This window comes from Passer montanus, unplaced genomic scaffold (assembly GCF_014805655.1).
Source record: "Passer montanus isolate IOZ18808 unplaced genomic scaffold, ASM1480565v1 scaffold48, whole genome shotgun sequence".
NCBI classification, from domain to species: Eukaryota; Metazoa; Chordata; class Aves; order Passeriformes; family Passeridae; genus Passer; species Passer montanus.
Window position 1 is genome coordinate 5,783,903 of NW_024369707.1, and position 21,137 is coordinate 5,805,039.

At 45.3% G+C, this 21,137-nt stretch overlaps 1 protein-coding gene across 2 annotated transcripts in view; it reads left to right on the forward strand.

Moving 5' to 3' along the window:
* Positions 1-5,482: 5,482 nt before the first annotated feature.
* Positions 5,483-21,137, forward strand: part of EPHA4 (EPH receptor A4) — a 104,681-nt gene continuing 89,026 nt past the window's right edge. The window contains exons 1-4 of one of the 2 annotated variants that reach the window (XM_039722361.1): positions 5,483-5,604; positions 6,364-6,431; positions 10,758-11,421; positions 18,827-19,136. In XM_039722361.1, the coding sequence (XP_039578295.1) occupies positions 5,514-5,604; positions 6,364-6,431; positions 10,758-11,421; positions 18,827-19,002 (999 nt within the window). In that variant the 5' untranslated portion in view covers positions 5,483-5,513 and the 3' untranslated portion in view covers positions 19,003-19,136. Of the gene's footprint in view, positions 5,605-6,363; positions 6,432-10,757; positions 11,422-18,826; positions 19,137-21,137 lie in introns of those variants that run through there. The other variant, XM_039722360.1, reaches the window with a different exon arrangement.

Here is a 21,137-nt window from a genome sequence, read left to right on the forward strand (position 1 = left end):
CAACTTTTCATTTCTGGAAGCTGACGCCGCTCCCAAATGCTCCTGAGTAAGAAGCGCAGCTGCTGAGGACAGGCAGTACAAAGAGGGAGATATTCAAAAGCAGTTTGTAATAATTAAGGTGTCTGTTAACCTCCACAGCTTTAAATAACCTTTCAGTGAAACGTGGGCAGGCACATTCCTCTGCAGGTTGCCAAGCATCTGTGCACTGCAAACAGCCTCACACAGTTATTTGCTCTGGTTTATTGGTCACACTTTCACAGGAAAAACCTGCAGGTCTCTGCTTGCCCCCAGCCTTGCTGAGGGTGAGAGCTGCGGCGAGCTAAGCCGACACCTCTGCTGCAGAGGTGGGAGCTTGCACTGCTTACGTTTGATCTGCTCATTCAGTGAAAAGCAGTAATACCTGTTCTGACATTTTGCTGCATTTATTTCTCTGCTTCATCCATACTGATTTTATCTTTTGCCAGTGCCCTTTTAGGTTTATTTATTTTGGGAAACATAATCTGCATTGTAAACACTCCTGGATTTGTAAATAGCTTTGCTGATAGGATTTCTTTTCACGGACTTGGTAATGGCATATTATAAATTTTAGACTAACTATGAGATTTGTGTTGCCAGGACCAATACAATAAAAGATACTCCTTCAATTGTCATTAAAATCCTGTTACATTTCACTTACGCTTCTCTAGTTTCCCTTAGCACTGCTGCTTAGAAAAGGCAAAAAATCTATGCATCTGTCTGTCTGTATATTGTCAAGTCACGCCGTGTGCCTACTCTGAATAAAGACACTGTCACAGTTCCTGTAATCAGCATCAAGGCAGTAATGAATAGGAAAATCTTGTGATGATGATCACGATTAACAAAAGGAAATGTAAATAATCTACAGTGCCTAAAGCTCACTTTTTTTTGCAGAGTGGATTTGCAAGTGAGCTATAAACCTGATCCTTTTCTTATTGAGGTCAGCAGCAAAACTCCTGCTAATCCCAGCTGAAACAAAATCATTCTGCCAGCTTGATGTTTATAGAAATGCATATTACCTTCATGGAGATGTTCTCCTGCTACAGCTTTTTGTATTACAGCCTGCAACTTCATCTAAAGCAAACATGACCTGAGGAATGAAATCTTACACATATCAAATAAAAAGCTGTTATTCTGAAATAGCTAGCAATAAATTTTGTCAAGTAATCTACTGGCAAATGTTTAATACTCACAGATCCAAAAAGAATCAGTCAATCCAGGGAGGGAAAGGCTGGGCACATCTGAGCACTTGTACTGGGAAGGAGCCGGCAGTGACTGTCTGGTGCCAAGCCTGATAAAGGTGCACCTTTGGGGCATTATTTCCTTTGACAATGAGACTCTGTGTGTGTCTTACACTTCCTGGGGTTATTTTACACTCTTTTGCAAATACCCAAGTAGTGTGGAAGTTGCGTGGGAGTGGAGTAAATAGGATTGAATTTTTGTAGGAAAAGGCTATTCAGAGAAGATGGGTGAATTTTTCCTGCAGGCTGTGGAATTGCATACTAAAGGAAGAGATTGTGCTTCCTCCCCACTGCATTCTTATTTTTCCTTTATTTTTTTTTCTTTCTTTTCCCCTTCTAAATGTAGTGCTGGGCCTCAGGAGGCCCATGAACACACAGAGCTTCCTACTGAGGTTGTCACTTGACTGACAGCAAAAAGCTTCTGGGGAGATGGACGAGCATGAGTAGGTGGACATAGAAAAATGGAGAATGAAAAGATAGAATAAAAATAGAACCGAATGTTCATCCAAAATCACAGCCCTTTCAGGGGCTTAATGTAACTTACAAATGTTGCATTTGTGATTGGAAAAAACATAAAGCAACTTTGTATCTATAAGCATACATGTGTGTGAGACATTTGATATCCATTCAGTGTTCTGCTAGAAATTATATTAACTACAGAGATACATCCAAGACAACGCCCTTGTGTCAGTGCCCAATCATTTATACACTAATATATTCCCTCAGTGCTTTAAAATACGAGGAGAACAAATTGTGAGTGAGTAGGAAATACAACAATATTTCAGTCCTTGCATTTCAAGATGATTTACAGTTTCTCAGAGGGACTGTGTTTGTGTGTTCATGTGCCTGTTTGTCTGTACCATTTGAGTCCTGATCTCTAAATAATTCGGCTGGGGTTGACCTCTCTGAAGCAGACAGGATCAAACATTTAACACACTGTCATAATTATTACGATGTCTGCTGCAAGTGAATACAATTTCGCCGAGGAACTGAGACAAATCCAAGCTCTGAGACAAATACCAGAGACGCTGGCTGTGCTTTATTGAGCTGCATTAAATTGACCGTTTAAATGGTGTAAACTTGATGATGGTGCAAACATGATTAGTTCCCATCAAAGCCAAATCACTCCTGATAGTGAGTTACAATAACATAAGTTGTCAGGTTGGCAGCGAAGCAGCCTGCTCAGGTAATAGGCGTTTAAGACAAATGTAACAGCTCCAACAGCTGTAGCAAAATTTTAAGGAATAAATTTTGATGTCAGATACTTTGTTGAAGGGTGGAGTTATTGGCTGAAGCCGAGAACAGAATTGAGTCCAAGTATCAATGACATCTGTTAAAACCAAGCTGGGCTTTTAGGATTTGTTGAAATGACACAAAGTAAGGAAATTGTGATTATTTTGGCAAGACTTCTTAAAAAAAGCCCCACATACTGGAGGCAAAATATAGTAGTTTTGGTAGGATTGCAAACATTTTATTTTATGACATTTGCAGGCCTTTTTTACATTGTCTGTGTTTATTTTATGTGACTTTTTAAAACAAATTAAAGTTGCATTACAGAAAATTTTTTAAGGTTTCAAAGCATTTTATATATTTTTAATGACGACTGACTCTTCTGGCATTGCCACAAAAATAACTTTAATTAAAAAAAGAAGACGTTTTGATGCTTCACCATTCCCATAAAGTTTATCCCGACTAGTAGTAGATCTGTCAGAGGCATCAAATATATGAAAAGAACATTCAGATAGTTTTGAGGACTGCCTATATTTCTGTCTAAATAATAAAAAAGGCACTAAACCTTTTCTTCCTTCTCATTAGGCCAAGAATTCTTGTAGATAATTAAAGTCAGGAAGTACAAGTTTTAACAGTTGCATTGACTGTGCTACACTGTTTTCTAACTCCCATTATCCAAGCAGCCGCTTAAAAGATTTATTTTCAACGGAAAGAAAAAAACACACCAGCTATCTTTGCAGGGTTATCTTTAAGGTTTTGCCAGTGGGAGCTCCAAAAGAAATGTTTAAGGCTAAGGAAAACAATGTGAGCCTCAGAAATAGGAACCTCATTGTAAATACTGTGTTACCAAACCTTTTTAAGAGCCAAAATAATGCATCCTCCCAAGATCTTGACCCGAAATTAAACCAGGTGAAAGATATTCTATGTTTTAAGCCAAAAGTGTCACTAAGGGCGTGTTTGTAAGTATTATGTTTCAGAGATATTTGGACTTGGGGAGAAGTAGAGTGATTTAAAGAGAAAACAGCAGATTCTGAGCAGGCATGTTTCCCGATGCACAGAATTGTTAGTCAAACTTTAAGCCGCATTCAAAATATTTTTTTTAGCTAATCGAGCCTCTGAAGGGCTTCTGTGCGGAAGCTACAGCTAACTCTGGCAAGGATTCGTTTTAGCCCGGACGGAGGAACAATCCCCGGAGCGTCTGGCTGCGATTCCCGAGTCCGGGGCGCGGGGACGCAGCCGGGAGAAGGAGCGGGGTCTCGCGGGGAGCTGCCCACGGGACAAGGGGCAGCTACGGCCTCCGAACCTGCGGGAAACTGAGGCAGAGAGCCGCGGTGGGAGCGCGGGGGACTCGGCGGCCGAAGGGGGATGCGCTGCTGAGCTTCCCGGGGCTCAGGCAGCGGTACCGACAGCGGCCGGCGGACGGAGCATCACGGGGCGGGCAGCGGGGGAGCTGCTCGGCTTCCCCCGGTCCCGGCAGGCGGCTGGAGCGGCCGGACAGACAGACAAGTCCGGGAGCTGCTCTGCGAGTACCGACTGCTCAAGGACAGTGCTCAGCCCGCTGACGCTGCCTGGCACACCCAAGGCTCAGCTTCTAAAAACTACGCTTTGTTGTCAAGGCGCGTTCAGAGAGTATTATTGAAGGAGTCAGGTGTTCGGAGCAAAGCGCGGCTGCGGCTGCACAGCGCAGGATCCCGGGCACAGCCTAAGGGCATCAGCCAGCTCCGGTGTCCCCGGGCACTGCTCGGGGGACGCGTCCCGTGTACGCCTGTGGACGAGGGGAATGTGCACGGGCTTGTGCGTCCCGATGGATCTCAGCGTTCGGGGGGAATCGCTCCGAACGCGGCTTTCCCTGCAGCCCGCCCCGCCCAGCCGCTGCCCCGGTGCAAAAAAGCGTGAAGGATTGGAAACTCCGCGGGGAGCGGCGGGGCCCGGCCTGGGCCGCTCACAGGGGAGCGCCGCTGAGAGCGGCCGCCCGCACGGCCCGTCCCTGGACATCCCCGCCCATCCATGTACATCCCTGCCCGTCCCTGGACATCCCTGCTCGTCTCTGTACATCCCTGTCCGTCCCTGTACATCCCTGCCTATCCCTGCCCATCCATGTACATCCCTGCCCGTCCCTGGACATCCCTGCTCGTCTCTGTACATCCCTGTCCGTCCCTGTACATCCCTGCCTATCCCTGCCCATCCATGTACATCCCTGCCCGTCCCTGGACATCCCTGCTCGTCTCTGTACATCCCTGTCCGTCCCTGTACATCCCTGCCTATCCCTGCCCATCCATGTACATCCCTGCCCGTCCCTGGACATCCCTGCTCGTCTCTGTACATCCCTGTCCGTCCCTGTACATCCCTGCCTATCCCTGCCCATCCATGTACATCCCTGCCCGTCCCTGGACATCCCTGCTCGTCTCTGTACATCCCTGTCCGTCCCTGTACATCCCTGCCTATCCCTGCCCATCCATGTACATCCCTGCCCGTCCCTGGACATCCCTGCTCGTCTCTGTACATCCCTGTCCGTCCCTGTACATCCCTGCCTATCCCTGCCCATCCATGTACATCCCTGCCCGTCCCTGGACATCCCTGCTCGTCTCTGTACATCCCTGTCCGTCCCTGTACATCCCTGCCCGTCCCTGTACACCTCTGTACATCTCTGTCCGTCCCTACGCATCCCTGCCTATCCCTGCCCGTTCCTGTACATCTCTGTCCATCCCTGCACATCCCTGTCCGTCCCTACACATCCCTGTCCGTCTCTGTCTATCCCTGTCCATCTCTGTCCGTCTCCGTCCATCCCGCTCTGTCCCTGCCCGTCCCGGGGAGCCGCTGCCGCAGTAGCCGCTGCTCCCGCCAGGTGGCGCTGTTGCTCAACGGTGGCGCCGGGCCGGGCCGGGCCGGGCGGGGCGGCGGCGGCTCCCGGGACGTTCCCGGGACGGACGGGCCGGCCCCGCCCCCTTGGCAATGTCTAGCGCGCGCCGCGCGCCCCATGTAGGCAGTTATTCCGCTGGGATAGCGCGGCCGGAGCGCGGCGGCGGCATGGCCGGGGTCCCGATCTGCGCCCTCCTCCCGCTCCTCGTCGGCGTCTGCGGCGCCGTCACCGGCTCTCGGGTCTATCCCGCCAACGAAGGTGAGGCTTGCCGGCGGCCGGGCTCCGCGTTCTCCCGGCGGGGCGCCGGGGGCGAAGTTCGGTGTCCCCGGGCGGGCAGCGGTGCTGTCCCGTCCCCTGCCCGCCGCCGCGCTCCGCTCGCCGCCGGGACGGCGCTTGCCCCGCGCTGCCCGTGCCGGCCGCAGCGCTCCCGCCAGCGGCGCCGGGGCGGCCCCGGCTGGGAGGGCGGCTCATGAAACCGGTTCTCCCGGGAGCGCTCGGCGGCTCCGCGCCGGTCCCCGGGGCCCCGGCTCAGCCCGTTCTGCGGGACGGTCCGGCGGCGGCTCCGCGGGAGAAGCCCGCGGGTGTCCCGCGCTGTGGGCGTGCGGCGCCGTCCCCTCGGGAGCCTGTGCCCGGTCTCTCCGTGCCTCGCCGTGCTGCCGGGGTCTCGGTGCCCTCTCGGAGCCCAGCGCTGGCATGCAGGCGGTGCGGTGCCCAGCGCCGGCAGCGCTGCGAGAGGCGCTCCGGTGTCTCCCGCAGGTGTGCCGGCACTCCGCCGCTGCCCTCCGCGCCCCGAGCGGCTCCGGAGCGCCGGGAAACGAACACGCGATGTATGTTTCCCCCAGTGAGAGTTTCATAGTGTTTCTAAGAAATTGACGCGTTCGGAAATAACATTTCGTTTCAAGCGGAAGGTGGATGCGATGTGCTCCGCACATATGGAAACGTTCAGGTAAACCATTTATTTTTGTATTGCCTTTTGGCAGCTGGAATTTAATCTCTTTTATTTGTACCTTTCTGCAGTTACCTTGCTGGATTCCAGATCAGTTCAGGGAGAACTGGGGTGGATAGCAAGTCCCCTGGAAGGAGGGGTAAGTTTTAAACCGCTATCTGATCAAAAGGGTAAAGGGGGTGATTAGTAACTTTCAGAGAGCCCTAATGGCTCGATTATTGTTGATTGTGGTGAGGAGGTCAGATTTCTTCCCTGGCTTACCAAGTGAATTACTCTTTGTTGGAGAAACTCTATACTCCCTTTGGATAGTTCTGTCATGGAATAAGTGGAAACCAAAAGGGCAGAAAAGAGGTTTCAGAATTAAGAGATTGGTTGAGGCATGGGCTTAGATGCCTATTTAAAACTGAAATACCAACAAGAAATGTGATCTCCCGACTGAATTGGCATTCGTGACTGCTATTATTTTATCTGTGGACTGTCTCGGCTGGGAGATGTTCAGGGCAATTGCTGTTCTATTTCTGGATGAAGGAGTGGGGATCAATATACATGCTAGACCTTTTGTTGTGATGGGACAGTTGTCCTGTTTCAGGGTGTAAACATCGTGTGTTTTGGCTTCTGAACAGATAAACTCAGCAACCCGTTCTTGACTGTGGTTCCTTGGAGTTTCTTTTTATGCACTTTTACAATTTTCTTGTTGAACAGAGGGCTGCTCAAATGCACTGCCCAGTGGTGATGTGATGACGCTGGGCTTAGAGTCCTTTTGCTTAGAGAGCTGCACACGAGGTAGCTTTAGTTTTTGGTTTAGCTTTACGTTTTTGGATGTTCCTTGCTGCTCCCTCATCTGTACCCCGACCTACAGGGTGCCCAGTGCCTCTCTGGGAAACTCCTTCGAATGTTGGACTCTGGAATTGTTGGGATCTGGAGGAGACTGTACTTCATGGGACTTTCTTTTAATAAGCAATTAGAAAGGCTTTTTCTTTCTTCATATGAACAAATTAAGCAAAAATGCCAGCAATGCGCACTAAAGGTGAATGTAAAAAAAAAAAATCAAATCCTTTTAATATTAAGGAGTAAAAGCAGCTTGGAATCCTTAAGCAGAAGTAACTAAGTCAAAGTGTTTGAAAAAGGAAAATGTTGAAAGATCAGGACCTGTGCCCAACAAAGCACTGGATTCTTCAGGAACCTACAAATTTACTTTTTTTGTGTGTGCGCGTTCCCGCTCGCAATTAGAAGAAGCAGAGCTAAGGAAACAGCAGTGAGCGGAAGGAATCCAAGGCTGCCGTGGCTGGTGATGCATTATGCATAAGCTCTGAATAACCATAACATGGGAGAATGGGGGATTGTTGTGCTCCCCCATTGTTGTTCTGGGTGAACTTGACTACAGTCCTGGCTTGTGCTCCGCCTGAGCACGCTGTGCTGTCCCCGAAACTCGCTTTGTCAGAGAGTGGGGATGTGATTGGCAGGCCTCTGGCAGCGCCCACGGTGCACGCTCAGCGCTGATTGCAGGCAATTGCCCTCATCTTTTGACAGCGTGGAAAGGTACAGCTCTATCTCGGGGAGAGCCGGGCTCCCGTGTTAATCCCACACCCTGGAATGTCGCTTAACAAGACGGGGTCTTTCGGACACCTCTCCAAGGGATATCTACACTGTATGTTCAAACAGAACCTAAAATACAAGTTTTAATAAGTCAGCAGTGGAATCAATGATCAGAGGACAGCTGTGTATTATTAATGGCTGTTGGATCCCCCTTTCTCCACATGCTTTTTCTGAAAGCGCCATGCAAGCCTGAGAAGGAAAAATGTGTGCTCTTATTGTGGACGTGACTCGTATCACTAAACCTACATATGTGTGTTCTATTTTTAAGCCTGTAGTGAAAAATTTAAGAGTACATGGTCTGTTTCTGAGATAGAGTGCTTGGAAAGCATTTACTTTACTTCATATGCTGCAGATTTATTTGAAGCAGCAGAAACAAGCTCCTTTTTCTTCCTGGGAAGAATTTGTCCTTTAGTGTTTTTCTTTAACTGTGTATACTTTATTGTCTAGTAAAAAAAAAAAAAAAAGGTATTTTTTTTAGATCTGAGCCACACTGTTCCTGGGGTGTGAGGGTTGTGTGGACAAGAAGGGCTGGAGATAAAGATTTAGTCATTTAGCAGTGACTACTCATATAGTAGCCCCGGAGGAATTAATGAATTGCATTATAAATGTAATTAATGATTTACTCTTGCATTTCACAGTTGAAAAGCAGGTTTTGTGCCCAGAATGTTTTAATCTGCATCATTAAACTGTGGGAAGAGCTGAATTATAAAATTTAATTTCAGCTTGAAAGCAAAAAGTTACAGCTTTGACCACATACTTAGAGTCACAAGTCATTTGCAGTGGCTGGACAGTTTGGGCTGTAGTTATTTTCTAGCTTTGTAGTTATTTTCTAGTTACATCTAGCTCTGTCAGAAAGATGCACTTGGGTTTGTTTTGTATTTGTGCTAATGGAATAAGAAGCCCAGCTCTGTACATTTGTGTGTTGGTCAGCAGATGGGTGTGTTGAGAACACGATCCAAAACTTGCTGAATTCAGTTGCTCTGTCTGTTGACCTCGGCGGTCTCGCTATTGAATCCTCTAGCAGCATCCTCCATTGTGTAAATGCACTAAAGGAAATCCCATCAACAAGTATTATTTCCCTCTGCTTCTTCCTTTCTCTTGTACCACACACAATATTGGTGGCATAGGCAATCTGAAGATAAGCAGAATGGAAAGTGATGGATCGTAAAGGCAACATTGTAACACTGCACTAGCTCTGTGGTGCTCTAAATTAAACAAGTCTGTCTTCTTACTAACAACATGTTACACTTTACATTGATAGATGGCTTTTTAAGATTTATTTCTTCCTTTTCTCTGGAAAGGAGTGACATGCTGAGTATTGATTTCCCCCCTCCTTCATTTTAATTTGCAGTTATCTCTAGGCAGCAAATAAAATATTATTCTTTCTGCTCCTAGTGACTCATGGTGCTAACTGCTGTCATTCTATAAACGGATTCAGCTAAGCTGGAAGCTTTTTAAGTAAAAATCACTTGCATAAGAGCAATCCTTGTGAGAAGAATGCAGGATATTATACAAGAAGACCCTTCATCTTAAGAAGGCTTCTGTTTATCAAAGCTGTGGCTTCAGTAGTTTTGAAAAGCACTTCTGAGAAGTCTCTTTAAAGTTATTACTGTTTTCTAAGGATAATTTTATATGCTTCATTGTATTGCTTGCAAACCTAGTCAGCATATCATTATCTAATATTGTTATAGGGAAGGATAAATTGAATAATATAAATTGAAGTGCTATGGTTCTGCTGGTTTTATTTCCTGGAGACATTTCTTTTCCTAATGCTCCTACTTTCCTTTCTCTACCTGCCAGTACAGCTCTGTGATAAACTTTCTTCTGTCTATGATAATACTTTGGCCATTTTTTTTCCTGAACTGTTGAGTATGTGTGCTTTCCTTTTCTGAAACTGCTGAACTCCTGCATCTCCTTCTTCCATACCCACCCTGGATTACACATGTTGTTGTTGTTTCATAATCATGCTGCCTGGTTGGCACTTCTGAAGATGCCTGAACTTGATTTGAGGGGTGTAACAATTCTGAAGAATGCTGCTATCCTTATCTTTCAGCACTTTCCCTCTCTGCTAACCCTTTTGGGATTTTGATAATATGCATTTAGCTGTTCCCTGACATTTCCTCCAGAAAAAATATGTGTAGTATTTCTCCTTTTTTTAACCTTCCCACTAGTAAGAAGCTCTATTTGGATAACAAAGTTATGGTGATGTTGCTGATAGACTGATGATGTTGTCTCTTTACCTGTTTTTCCTTCTCTAAGAGCTACTGGAGTCAAGGACCCAGTTCTTTGTAGGCAGCTATTTCTGCCCAGCTCCAAAGCAGAATTTACTGAGCCTGTCTGGGATATTGGTAGCCCAGGCAAGTTGGCAGCTAGAAATAATAAGAGATGGGTTGAGAACTTTGAAGATAAGCAGTAGTGATGCCTGAAATGTGGCTAAGTCGTGCTGTGTCACCTGTTGGATGTTCCCAGGTGCAAGGCAGGGTCCTGCTGCAGAGAAAACACTGCAGGGCAGTACTGCTCTGTGGGTTTGTGAAGTTCTGTATGTAGCCCTGCTCCAGTGTTCTGTAGACTGAACCATACTGCAAATAAACCTAGTCAGTCGAGGGAGTGTTCTTGGATTGGTTCAGAGGGCCCTTAAAGCACATGCTTGTTCCTTGAGGCATGAGGGATTTGGAATTTGTTTCTCCTGAACAGATGCTTCCTTTAATGTCCAAGTGGTTGAAGTCCTGGCTATAGCTTGGTCTGCTGGGTTGTTTTTTGGACTGTTTGTTTGTTTCCCCGTAATGGAACAAGTGCATGTTGTTTGTTGTGAAGCTCTGTTGTTCCTTTCAATATTGATGTGTTTTTCTCCCCCTTTTCCTCGCTGCAGTGGGAGGAAGTGAGCATCATGGATGAGAAGAACACTCCTATCCGCACCTATCAGGTCTGCAACGTGATGGAGCCCAGCCAGAACAATTGGTTACGAACTGATTGGATTCCCCGAGAGGGGGCTCAGAGGGTTTATATTGAAATCAAGTTCACGCTCAGAGACTGCAACAGCCTGCCAGGTGTCATGGGAACTTGCAAGGAGACTTTCAACCTTTATTACTATGAATCCAATAACGATAAAGAGCGTTTCATTCGCGAGAGCCAGTTTGCCAAGATCGACACCATTGCTGCTGATGAAAGCTTCACCCAGGTGGACATTGGTGACAGGATCATGAAGCTGAATACAGAGATCCGGGATGTGGGACCACTCAGCAAGAAGGGGTTTTATTTGGCTTTCCAGGACGTCGGTGCCTGCATTGCTTTGGTCTCTGTCCGTGTGTTCTACAAGAAGTGCCCGCTGACGGTTCGGAACCTGGCGCAGTTTCCAGACACCATTACTGGGGCTGACACCTCCTCTCTGGTGGAGGTTCGTGGCTCCTGTGTCAACAACTCGGAAGAGAAGGATGTGCCAAAAATGTACTGTGGGGCAGATGGCGAATGGCTGGTGCCCATTGGCAACTGCTTGTGCAATGCTGGCTATGAGGAGCGCAACGGAGAATGCCAAGGTAGGATGAGCCATATTGTACTGTTCATTAGGGCTTAGTGGAATGCATAATTGAATCAGAGATGAGAGTAAATGGACTAAAGCCAGTGATTAGCAGCCCTGTGGGATGTGGTGGGACAGAGGGATTTAATGAAGAAGTCCAATAGCTCCAGGTGGCAAGGCTAAGAATTATATAATGCAAAACAAATGATACTGCTGTAATAGGCAGAAGGTGAAACACATTTTCTAGCAGATGCCTAAATTTGATTTGGCTCGTGATAGTCACCAAAATGTGGATGACTGCAAAGCCGTGCAGTTGAGCTACCATTGTTTGAAGAGACAAATGTTTTAAGGGAACTTTGTTAAACATGGGAAATTCTGGCAAAGTTGACTTTGGGTAATGCAGTAGGTTAAGAACCAGTCTGGGAGGCAGGACAGGAGTTTTAGCTGGATTACTTTCCCAGTTTAGGAAGTGGAAATCTTTGGTGTTACTTGTCGCAAATTTTTAGCACTAAATACCCTTTGATATTTGACACTGCTGCCTTTGTTAAATATTTTCATTTCTCAGAGAGTCTCTATTGTCAGTTAAATAATAGAGGTGCTAGGATACTCTTAGAAATGCTAAAAGTCTCCACCCCACCCTCCCACACACACACACTATCCTGTGTGCTGCAGAATTAGGGATTAAAGTCTGTGTAAAAGACAGATTTGCCTAAAAGAAAAAAAACCTCAATACTTATATTCTCTTCGCCTTCCTTTTCTGGATAAAGAAGCTGTAGAAGGTTAGCGAAGGAGAGAAGACAGTTTATAAATAAAATATCTTTAGCCTCTGCTTTGAAAGTCTTGCTCATGTAAGCATAAATTAAGATCAAACTTAAATGGTTTCTTGCACAGGTCAGTGAGCTTAATTTTGCTGGGTGCTGAATTGAAGGTGCTTAGCTCCTTCAGGGATTTGGAGCCATGTTTTTAGAAAAGGTTCTTTGGAATCAGTTGTCTCATCTTCTTGGTGTGTTTTTACTAGAGCATTTTTATTGTCTTGAGACTGAGAACAAGTTAGCAAAGCAAGTAACTGGCTGCTTTTGTGATGGACTCCTGAGAGAATGGCATCTTTTGAATGTTCTACTTGATTTCTTTTAAATGCTAATTTACAGTCAATATGAAGTTCATTATTACGCATTAAAATTATATTTTGGTAGAAAAGAACTGCTATGTGTGAACTTCAGCCTTAATTTTGAGTTTTTGCTCGATGACGGAAGCCTAATGTGTCATTGTGGCAACAAAACTGCCGTGGGCTGAAATTACAGAGGACTGAAAGATGAGCTGCACAATGACAGGGCATCCTGTCTGGGGTAAAATGCTGGGGTTTTTTGTTGGTTTTTCCATCCTGTGAGATGGAAAAGCCTGTTCAAGTGTGTGAACCTGTGGCACTGCCTGGGTGCTGCTGGGGGGAGCCATTGGTGGCTGGGGAGATGCTGTTAGTCTCTCACAGCTCAATAACTTCTGAGCAAAGCTTCCTGACACCTTACGAGCCTGGGCTGTGAGAGGAGGAAGTGAAGTGGGGAAGCATTTATTGGTTTATTGCATGGAGATGATTCCACTTTCTCCTAAAGCCTGTTAGGTCAGTACTGGGTCACTCTGACACAGATCATCCATTTTTCAGTGTCAGTGGCCCAGATGTGGTGAGCTAATTGTCCAACAAATCTTGTGTTGTTTGGGGGAAATCTTTTGAGGTTTTGCTGATGGGCAGTGGTTATAGTGGCATGCTTTTTAAGTTCATTTTTGTAGTGTTGGACTAGACCTTGGGGATGACTGTCAGCTTACCTGAAAGCTCTCAGCTGCATCTGAGGATGTTTGGGCTCAGGAAACCCAATTCTCCATTTCCCAATTAAAAGGGAGACCAGGTGATGCCATATTGACAAAGGTGTTAGAAATGTTCTGTCTCTTGGGCTCTCCAGAGTGAAGTTGGCCTGTGCTACTCATTTTGAGAACGTTCGAGCCAGCACATAATTGAAAGTGCTAAACCCATTTCATCAGCTGTTACTTGTGGTTTCCTTTTCTCACATTTGCCATTCTCCAGCCAGAACAGTTAACTGGGAAGCTCCTCCTGATGAATTCATGAAGCTCACCAGAACTGTGCAGCTTCTCTCCAGTTTCCAGTGAGGCTGTTAAAGCAGTTTGGCCTTTGACACTACTGAATGAGGTTTCCCCTTTTCTTTCCACTCTTAACTTAATCGTTTAGCTAATGTTCTGCTCTGACAGGTTTTTGGAGGGGAGGAGGAGGATGAAGTGAGGAGGATTCCTGTGGTTTTGATATAGAGGACTGGGGGCAGGGGGAGAGACTTTGAGTTTGGGAAAGGATGTGAAAGGGCTCTGGTCTGGGACGGGAGCTGGTGAGCAGGTTCCACCTCAATTGTTTTTCAATAGGTTGACTGTGGCAGGACAAATACAACGAGAGGTCAGAGGTTGTCCGTTTCCTCATCCATCTTCCCCTGTGATCCTAGGGTCAGAGTGAGGATTGATTAAGATCTTAAATGTTTAACAAAAGCTCAGTGGGCAGGAATAGTTTGGGCCAGTGGACTGGGGCTTTGCACTTGTTGGGAGATCCCCAGTCTGTGTTGGAGCTCCTTGTCCTCTCCTGGGAGCTGCTCCCTGCCCCACAGTGCTGGGACAGACCAGCTGGCCCTTGGGTTGTCCTGCGAGCTGCTTCAAGTTCACTCATCCTCCCAGTTTTTAAATAATACATTTTCCTTGAGATTCTTTTGCCTAATTTCTGATGTGTGTGTGGGAAGCATAATGGAAAGCCTTTTCACATCTAAAGTTCTTGTAGTGGGAGTTAATGACTTTCTGACCTCAAATGGGATTTTTAAAAATTTGTGTCGGTGGTATGGAGGTGTTTGAATATGATGACAAAAAGCTGTCCTTTCTCTGACTGCTTTTTTTTTTCCCAGTTCATTTTATTGATGATGATTGCCTTACTGAACATCCACCCATAAGTGTGTGTGTATGTATATATGCAAAAACCTGGGACAGGAAGGAAAAGGAGCTGAGTACTAAATCTGTATTGATTTGGGAAGCTTCACAGGTGTGTCATGGTGGTAGTTCTACAGAATTGGTCCTGATGTGTAAAAATTTTAGGTGAGATCTGATTCTTTGCTTGCAAACGAACTTGTAGCTGTAAATTAGATGCCAAAAAAAATTCCAATTTGCTGTTTCTACTACTGTTTACTCTCCCTCAAATGTTCTGTGTTAGTGGCTATCCATTTAGGAGAATATGAATGTGGAATATTGTTGATGGAAGATGACTCTCCCAAATAGTGACACATCTCAAGGCTAAGGCAATTAGTGCTTTAGGGCAAAGCTGAGACATCAAGTAATTTTAAACTTCACTTGTAGACATCATTGTTATGTAAATTGTTTTGTTACACATTAATAAAATGTGGTTTGGATTTAGTTATGATTTCCTTATGATAAAACACGTATCTTTCTAACTCAAAGGAAGAGGGGGGAAAAGAAGCAGGAAGGGAGAAAAGACAGATTAAAGAAGCAATAGACTGTAGCCATCTGTGATGATTTTGATGCTGTGAAATTACAAATCTCAATTTTAGACCTGCCATTTAGTATAAATATGTGAGACAGTTGAGATTTTTACTGTGATATTGTAAAGGTTATGAGAGCCAACAGCTTTGTCTTCATCTACACTTGCTTTTTCTGAGTTGTGAATTGGCCAATTGGCAGAAAATCCAGTGTCATTTAAAATATGGCTCAGTCCTGGTTTCATATCACTGCTGTTTTTAGAATTTTCCTTCGAACTTTGATAAGAGCATCCCTAAGAAGTAATAATTTGAATGATAAGATTCTTTTAATCTTAGAGGCTTTGAAGAGTGGCTGTGATCATTGAAAGCAGTAGTTCAGTTTGCATCAGAAGTGTACAGTCTAATTATATGTTTTTCTGTGATAAGATTCTTGGATGATGGGTTTTTTAAGGGTGGGGAAGCAATGTAATTTGTGTGTACTTTGCCATTTTAGTCATAGATAACTTTTTTTGTCAAAATAGCACTGATGTACAGTCTGTCTGCACAAAAGGGTGATCAGAAGGGTGACTAAGACTCTGCAGATTTGAGATTTCAGGAGGATTTTTTTTCAGGTTGATTATTTTTGGCAGGGGAAAAAATGCACAGACTCAACATGTTACGTTTTAAAAGGAGCTGAGAAGACGGAAGCTACAGGCGGGGCCTGGGAGCGATACTGAAACACAGTCTGTCTGAACCAAATTTAGTTGGTTCTCTTCTCTGCTGATTTGGTTATGTTATGTTCTCATGTAGCTCAATAGATCTTCCAAGGGTTACTCCCTCTGTGATTTTCTTGTACCACCTGGTGCATTTCAAAATCTGCATTTAAATGTTCTTGCAGGAGCTCGATTGCTTTTCTCCTGCCTGGCCTCCTCTGAAGTCAAGTTACAGTTGTCAAACAATTGTCCCTTCATGTATTGCTTGGAGAAAGGCTGTGATTGCTTCTTTTTGAATTTCTGACATGATTTCTGCTAGTATTGCACAGGGGAGCGATATCTGGTCCTTATTCTGTGTGTTACTGGTGAAAAGCACAATCCTCACAATCAAAGCCAGATGAGTTTTGTGGTGGTAATGAATTTCATGGTAGGTCTGGGTAGTCTTTTGTGGGACTTTCAGCCCATCTTCTGGTTTGTGTGTTCTTTTAGGATTAAAAAAAAAAAAGGCAACCCAAAACTTTCCAGACAACTCATCCAGTGTGTGATGAGTTCAGTATTTAGATCTTGGCTGGGTAAGGGTTATTATCTGTCTAATAATATGCTTCACTGAGCTTGGTTTTTATTGTGCTTGTGAGTAGTGATTAAAGAAATGCTCAGCAGTACTCTAAGGTCTTTTGAAACTTCATCAAAAAGCCCCCCAAACTTGTGAGATAAATATCTTATCTGGTTTCCTCCCATTATGTGACATCCTTTTCATATGTTGCAGGGAGCAGGTGAGGTCACACAGTTTTGTGAATTAGAGACAATTAACACTCCCATGACTAAACGGCCATTTTATGAATATTCAGAGCCTGCTTCACCTCCCTGGGAAGCAAACATGTTGGTTCCCTTCTCCTTCCTCCTGCTAGAGACTAGGGAAGCTCTCCCTGTGAATGGGGATTGGCAGCTGTCGGCCGCTTTGCCTTTTGCATGCAGCAAATTCCTCATTTACATCATTTGTATACACCCTCATGCAAAGCACCATTTCCCCATTTCACAAAGGAGATAAGAGCTTCCTTTGGAAACGCCGGCCAGATTCTTCTTCTGTTTATGCAGAGCTCAAAAGATTTGGATTTCATGCAAATGAATTCTGGTTTGATTTTTTTTTTTATTTTTTTTGATCTCTTTGTTTAAGAGACATTGTGATATTTGCTCAGTGTGCTCCTCATGTCTTGACCATGGCTGGTTGTGTGCAGCTCCCTTCCAGCTGGTGTGTGTGACAGTGCTGTGCTCACACCTGACCACCCCTAAAACCATGGCTGGGTGTGGAAGTGCCACTCCTCATGCCTGGAAGGGCTGCAGGCCCTTGGGTGTCCTCTCCTCCAGATGTTCACCAGTGGTCACCAAGCTCTCCTGTAGCTGCAGCCTCAGCTGGGGGAGCGATGAGGTTCAGGAGGTGGGATCCCCCCTGGGCTGTAAGTGTGCACTTGGGGCATGAAAAAGCAGCATGACATTTTGACATTTCCTATGCTTTGGGCCAAGTCCCTGCTCAGGCCTGGGCCAGTGCTCTTCCCTTTGCTGTCTGGGCTGGCCTTGGCCCATGGTTATAGCGTGGTGAAAAGGGGCTCCCAGCACTCGGGTAAGTAAACATGCAGAAATGCTCTGCTGTCTTTATTTATTGAATGAAAATAATCTGTGAGAAAAGTTCTGCTTTCTTAAGGCTCGTGATTATACGAGTACCCATATTTTATTTTATTTTTGGTTTTAGTGGCTTTCTTTTCTTTTTAACTTTTCTTTATTTCAACTTTACTTAAAATTGCCTTTGGCTTGAAATAAAGCTGAGGCTCATTAAATGCTCCCAAAACACAGGCTTGTTCAGAATGGATTTGTTGAAAGGTTTATTGATATAAGTTAGAACACATGCTGCATGAATGTACTGTATTTCTTTAAAGGACTGGTTTTCATTTTGTGTCTTTATAAATCAGTGGTATGAAATTGGGACCCCGATGGTGTTGGAGCTACATCCTATAAGAAACCAGAAGGAAAAACGTGGTTGTGGGGGGTTTTCATTTTTGTTGGATGTCCAATTAGTGTTTAACTTGAAGGTAATTTCACAGGGGTAGTAAACTGCGCAGTGTGAAACCTGGTGGCATAATTAAATGGAGGAAAGGCTCTTTAAAACAACAAAGGAACGTGCAAAAACTTTGCTTTTGTCCTAACAGTCACCCAGAAGGGGAGGTCATGCTGTTCAAAGTACAATATGGATGGGCTATTAAGGTTTGGAGGGGAAAAAGGCAAAAAAAAAAGCTCTACTATACAGTTGCTATTTGCTTTGGCTCATTTAGTCATGGATGCCTAGAAAAAAACCCATTTGCTGGTCTGCTTTTTATACTTCTCTTAGATGGGTGTGTTTAAATCTCACTAATGCTGAGTTGATCTGAACAAACCCACTGAAAGAGGTGTGCTGGAAACAGGCTTTGTATTCACTGGGGGCCTGGTGCTGCACAGCTCAGGCTGGGGCAGGCAGCAGTTTCAGCAGCCTGGGCAAAGGCAGGTCCTGGGCAGGAGGAGGAGGAGGAAGATGAAGGATGCTCCTATGCCCCAGCCAGAGGATGGAGGGATAAAGCCTGAGTAACTTTCCCAGAGGCACACAGGATGTCTGTGACTGAGATAAGACCAGAGTGAGGGCTGAATGTAGATGAATGTGCAGATACTTTCTGCCCCTCCTCACTTGTCAAAAGTTTTTGCTCACCTTTTCCTAATGAGGGACCCATCTTACACATCCTTAAAGCATCATTTGAGCTAAGGCAATCAATACCTATTGCTTCTGCTTGTATATGTGAAAGCTTTGTACAGCCACACTACAAAGCTGCAGTACAGTGTCTTAATTACCCAGATAATCCTGTTTGCTTGTATTTTTAAACTATGGAGCGCTGGGTAATTATTCAATTCTTAATAGAAGGCAAATGGCAATGTAAACAATAATTAGGATGTTAGACTAATGTGCTTCAAAGCAAATTGGATTTTTTTTCTTACTGTTCAGCATGAAGTCCCATAAAGCTGACAATTTAGTGGCAAGGAAGCAAGTTCCATTTTTGTATATTCTGGTGTTATCTCCTCATGCCTTGTTTCTGTGAATGAATTTGCTGTGATGCTGCTGCCTGCTCCAGAGCAAAGGTCAGGCTGATAGTCAATTCTCCCCATTTGCCTGTTCTTTCTGCAGCTTTTTGTCTCCTACAGCCGGGGGTTAGAGGTCAGCAGCATCCCGAATTCCCTCCTTTGCCTGGGCATGTGAGTCTGGAGGGGCACAGCTGGTGCAGCTGGCACTGGGCTCAGTGGGTTGGGGCTGTCCTGGGCAGGGTCCAGAGGAGAGGGAGCTGGCTGAGCTTGGTGACTTAAGCTCGTCCTGCATTTGGAAATTAAGATGTATTTCAAGGGAAATTGAAGTTTTTGTGTGTTCAGTCTTTGCAAACAGGATAATATGCTGTGTGTCAGAACTACAGCTCGTTATCTCCCTTAGCTTGGAGAGCACTCCTGGTTTTCATAGCTCATATCAGGTTTTCCTAGGAGCATGATGCAAGCCACAAACACTAATGCAAAACACTGAATTGATTTCTGTTCTGCCTGCAAAACTTGTGCAATGTAACATATTTCACTACTTGCCCAGGTCGTTAATTAAACCCTGCCATTTTATCCATTCCTCACTTTGCATTTAGCCCGTGATTGAAAGGCGAGTGTTGGTAGCAAAGGCTCAGTCAATAACGCTGCTGCTTCCCGAAATACTTCAATAATGTCTCTGTCACACCGAGGGTTTTGTCTGGCCTTCCCTGTGTGCTCTCGGCGGCCTGAAGGGATTGAACAATTGCCTTTATTTTCCCCATTATCAATGCTAAGAAAAGCCAAAATGTTCTCCAATGTTGATGCTGAATTACAGAAATTGAATTACAGAAATTTAATTTTAAATACATTTTATTCTTCTCCTTAGAAGTGCGTATGTGGGGGAATCAATGGAACACTTCCAGAGGTTTTGGCTCAATATTTTTGATACAAATACAGGCTATCTTTTTATTGAAGTGTGCACTTAAAGGGTGTGGATTTTCTTATTTTAAATCCCAGAGGGTTTTTGCCAGGCCACATTTTAATAACCCTAATTAACAAGTCTGTCTTTCCATACATCAAACATCTCTGTCTGGGGAGCTGAAGAATACCTGCGAGTGCTTCTGTGAATCTGGGGCTTGAATTCATTTGTTTTCAGTTTAAGTTTTTCTGCTGCTGAAAAAGACATCGCATCTTTGAAAACAGTTTCCTTTTGAAGTGTCCAGCCTGGCAATGACTAAGCAGCCACTGGACAAATTAGCATGTTAAAAGGAGGGGATCAATACTTTCTCTTCGCCTGATCTCTGCTGGGGCTGGGTCTTGGCAGCCCCTGCTCGGGGTCTGGCCAGCTGCACCCCGGCATTTCAGGGGAGCCATCAGCAGCGGCGTGGGCTGTGTCAGGCTGAGACTGCTTGATCTGGTGCCCAGGCTCTTTCAAGGATGGTGATTTGAAAATGGATTTGAGGGAATTGATAGCTTTGGGAAGATCAGACAGCTTGTGTAATTATAAACAGGATTAGAAGGAAGGTGGAGGGAGAAATAGGAGATCAATGGCAGGGCACGAGTTGGCTGAGCTCCTCTTCTGATGCTTGAGTTTTGTTGTACTTCGCTGCTGTGCGTGGAAGATTTCTTTGGCCTTTTTGAAGAGACAAGTAAACACCAATTAAAAAGAGGGAGTGTGGGCAGTCCCCACCGTTTCACAGAAATGGTTGGAGGCAGTGGCTGCTGGAGAAGTGTAGCAGGAGATGCTTGGATGCAGCTGTGTTTGCCAACAAACTGCAGGAGGTGGTTCTGGCTTCCCTGTGAGCCCCAGCCCATGTGCCTACACACCTGCACCTCCGGAGCTGAGCCCTCCTGCCCTTGGCTCTCTCTGCCAGGCTCCTGCTCACCATCCACACCTCCCTCCCTGGGCCTTGGCCTCCTCCTCCTCCCTGAGACACAGCCCCTGCATTGGGAGTGGGGGAGCAAAGGGGTTTCACCTCTGTCCACCACTGTTGAAACAACCAACAGGTGATTGCACTCATCAAAATGGCTCTGGAGCTGTTCTGAAATGGAGACTACTTCTTGAGAGGCATCCTGCGGTCTCACTCACCAGAGATACCAGAAGATAACAGAGTTCTATTGCTGTTTCTTTTTAGTGGCTTCAGTATTTGCATCTTGCACATCTGCCAGCCTTCCCTTAATCTCTGAAGTACCCTAACACAGTTATTAGGTTGACACATTTTGTCCACTCGTAATTAGTTCTTGGATTGCCTTTTTTTTTTTTTTTTTTTCTTCCCCCCCCGTCGTGATCAGTAGTGTCCAGGGTAGAGCTAAAAAGACAGCTGAAATCAGGACCAGGTCCCTATGTGCACTCCGCCAGCTCATTAATCAAGGACTCTGCAGTTAATGAGTGTAATTTCCAGGTAATATTTAATCTTAGAGTAGCAATAGTTACA